A 2,494-nucleotide genomic window follows, 5' to 3' on the forward strand; every position below is an offset into this window, starting at 1 on the left:
CCCCCAGCTCTTTCTTATTGTCATATGTAAATGTAACTAATTAATTTGTTAAGAAATATTCAAACCAGGGCTGGACAACAGGCAAAGGAGAGGTTTGCATGTGCTCTTGGCGTGGCATTAGCACCGCTCGCTCTCTAACTCTTACTTCTCAGCTCCTCCTTCCCCTCTCAACCCATCAATTACTACCCACCTATAGCCATAGATCCATCCCATGCGTGCTAGAGATGTTCCAGTCTCCTCCATTTTTCTCATCCTCTTTGTGCTCTCCATCGTCGTCACGCAGGCGCCATTCTTCCGGGTTCGACGTCTGATTAGCGATGATGGTGGTGGCCGCGCTATGGCTCGCACCAAGGATGCCGCCACCTATGGCTGCGATTACTCTGACGGGAAATGGGTGAGGAGCCACGCCACGGATGCTATGACATACGGGGAGGACTGCCCGTTCCTCGACCCCGGCTTCCGCTGCGTGCAAAATGGGCGAAATGACTCTTTCTTCCGCCACTGGCGTTGGCAACCTCGCCGCGGCAGCTGCCGCCTCCCTAAGTACGCCGGTAACCATTATTGCTGACATCTCTCATTGTAGAACAAATGATCTTGTCTTGTCTTTGCCACCATGAGTTCTAAGGAAACATGATCTGTTCTATAGGTTCAACGCGACGGATATGCTGGAGAGGAGCCGGAACGGCCGGATCGTGTTCGTCGGTGACTCCATTGGCCGCAACCAGTGGGAGTCCATGTTGTGCATGCTCGCTGCTGCCATGCCGGCCGGTTCGAGGATATACGAGCAATTCGGGAAGCCTCTGAGCCGGCACAAAGGCTCGTCATGGTCGATCGCCTCCCTCCGGCGAGAGATGGCGCCATCAGGAGGGCCATCCGGCTTGACGCACTACCGCGGCATGCTGCCCGCTGGGCTGGTGCTGACGTGCTCATCCTCAACACGGGCCACTGGTGGAACCTACACAAGACCATCAAATCGTATGTAATTAGCTAGCTATTGCAGTACATATTTACATTGTTATGACAATGATTAATTATTTGACTAGAGTTGCAATCCATGCTCGCAGTGGAAACTATTTCACGATGGGCGATCGGTTCAACATGACAACGGACATCAAGGAAGCATTCCGACGGTCTCTCCGGACGGTGAAAGATTGGGCACTAACCACTCCACGACTCTCCAAGAGCAGCTACATCTTCTTTAGGAGCTATTCTCCATCGCACTACGACAACGGGACATGGGACACAGGTGGCTCCTGCGCGAACCAATGGGATCCGCTAACGATGATTGCCAGTGAGAGTGACCAGCAGGAGCACTTGTGGATCAACACAATGATTTCGAGTGTGGCACGGAGCATGAGGAGACGACATGGGATGAACAAGGATGTGGTTTTCTTGAACATAACGTACATGACAGGCTTGAGAAGGGATGGACACCCGTCGCGGCACCGGGAGCCAGAGACGCCATCGGATGCCCCAGAGGATTGCAGCCACTGGTGCCTCCCAGGTGTGCCGGACACGTGGAACCAGATGATGTACGGGCACCTCGTGTCCTTGGGATATGACACGAGGTCAATTAAAACATAGGTAGATGCATGATATATATGTGGTTGTGAGCATGTATGTTGTTTGGAAGGCAAGATTGGACCAGTCCTAGTCGTAGTTAATTAAACTTTATTGTGTAATCTAAATACTTAAGTTTTAGTACTTTATACATTTATATTTTTTTGAGCTTCTATATAATTATACATATATCAGACCCCATCAAGATTAATGGAGTTTGATTGGACGATGAGTACTGAACTTGGTGACCATATTTGTGTTGGATAGTGTGTAAAGACAATATCCAACAATTCCTATCAAAATTCAACAAGTCTGGGAGCTTAGATGTACACTCGTCCTCCGTTGTTCAAACAAGTTTGATCATGATAACCTCTTATACAAAGAAGATGGACTGCAGAAGTATATAGCACAGGAATCACCCGCAGAGTGACCTACACGGACCAAGGCACATTTTTTGTGCTGCGTGTACCGGGTTTTCGGTTTGTGTTTGTCTTTTTGGTTTACCCTGTTGGTATTTTCGGTGTTTTCTTCTTACATTCTTCGGGTTTTCCCTTTCCTTTTTCTTTTCTTTCTTTTTTGCTCTTTCCTTCCATGTTCCATTTTCTTTCTCTATATATTTCTTGTGCAAAAGAAATACACACATTTATAGAGAAATGCATGACTATCTTTTTAAATACATGCACATGTTTTTAAATTACATGAACATTTGTTAAAATTATAAGAGCATCCTTTTCAAACAGGTCAACATTTTTTTATTTACATGATGTTTGAACACATTTTAAAAGTATATGTTTTTTTCTAAAAAAGGTATGAACAAATATGAAAATTACATTAATACTTTTTAATATACATGAACATTGTTTCAATTGCATTAAGTTTTATTTAAAAGATGAAAATTTGAAAGCAAATGTTTTTTATGTTTAAATATTTTTTT

The 2,494-nt window shown here is 45.1% G+C and overlaps 1 protein-coding gene across 1 annotated transcript; it reads left to right on the forward strand.

The window, feature by feature from the left end:
• Window positions 1–1,070: 1,070 nt before the first annotated feature.
• On the forward strand, window positions 1,071–1,627 carry LOC119345014 (protein trichome birefringence-like 8). The gene has a single exon (XM_037615261.1). It carries the CDS (start codon window positions 1,081–1,083, stop codon window positions 1,582–1,584), a length of 504 nt encoding a protein of 167 aa, XP_037471158.1. The 5' UTR covers window positions 1,071–1,080; the 3' UTR covers window positions 1,585–1,627.
• The last annotated feature ends 867 nt before the right edge of the window (window positions 1,628–2,494 follow it).

This window comes from Triticum dicoccoides, unplaced genomic scaffold, assembly GCF_002162155.2.
Source record: "Triticum dicoccoides isolate Atlit2015 ecotype Zavitan unplaced genomic scaffold, WEW_v2.0 scaffold198809, whole genome shotgun sequence".
Classification (NCBI taxonomy): domain Eukaryota; kingdom Viridiplantae; phylum Streptophyta; class Magnoliopsida; order Poales; family Poaceae; genus Triticum; species Triticum dicoccoides.

What these genes read in the sequence shown, in the direction of transcription:
- LOC119345014 (XM_037615261.1), top strand. Translation starts at nt 1,081, where the DNA reads ATGGGCGATCGGTTCAACATGACAACGGACATCAAGGAAGCATTCCGA.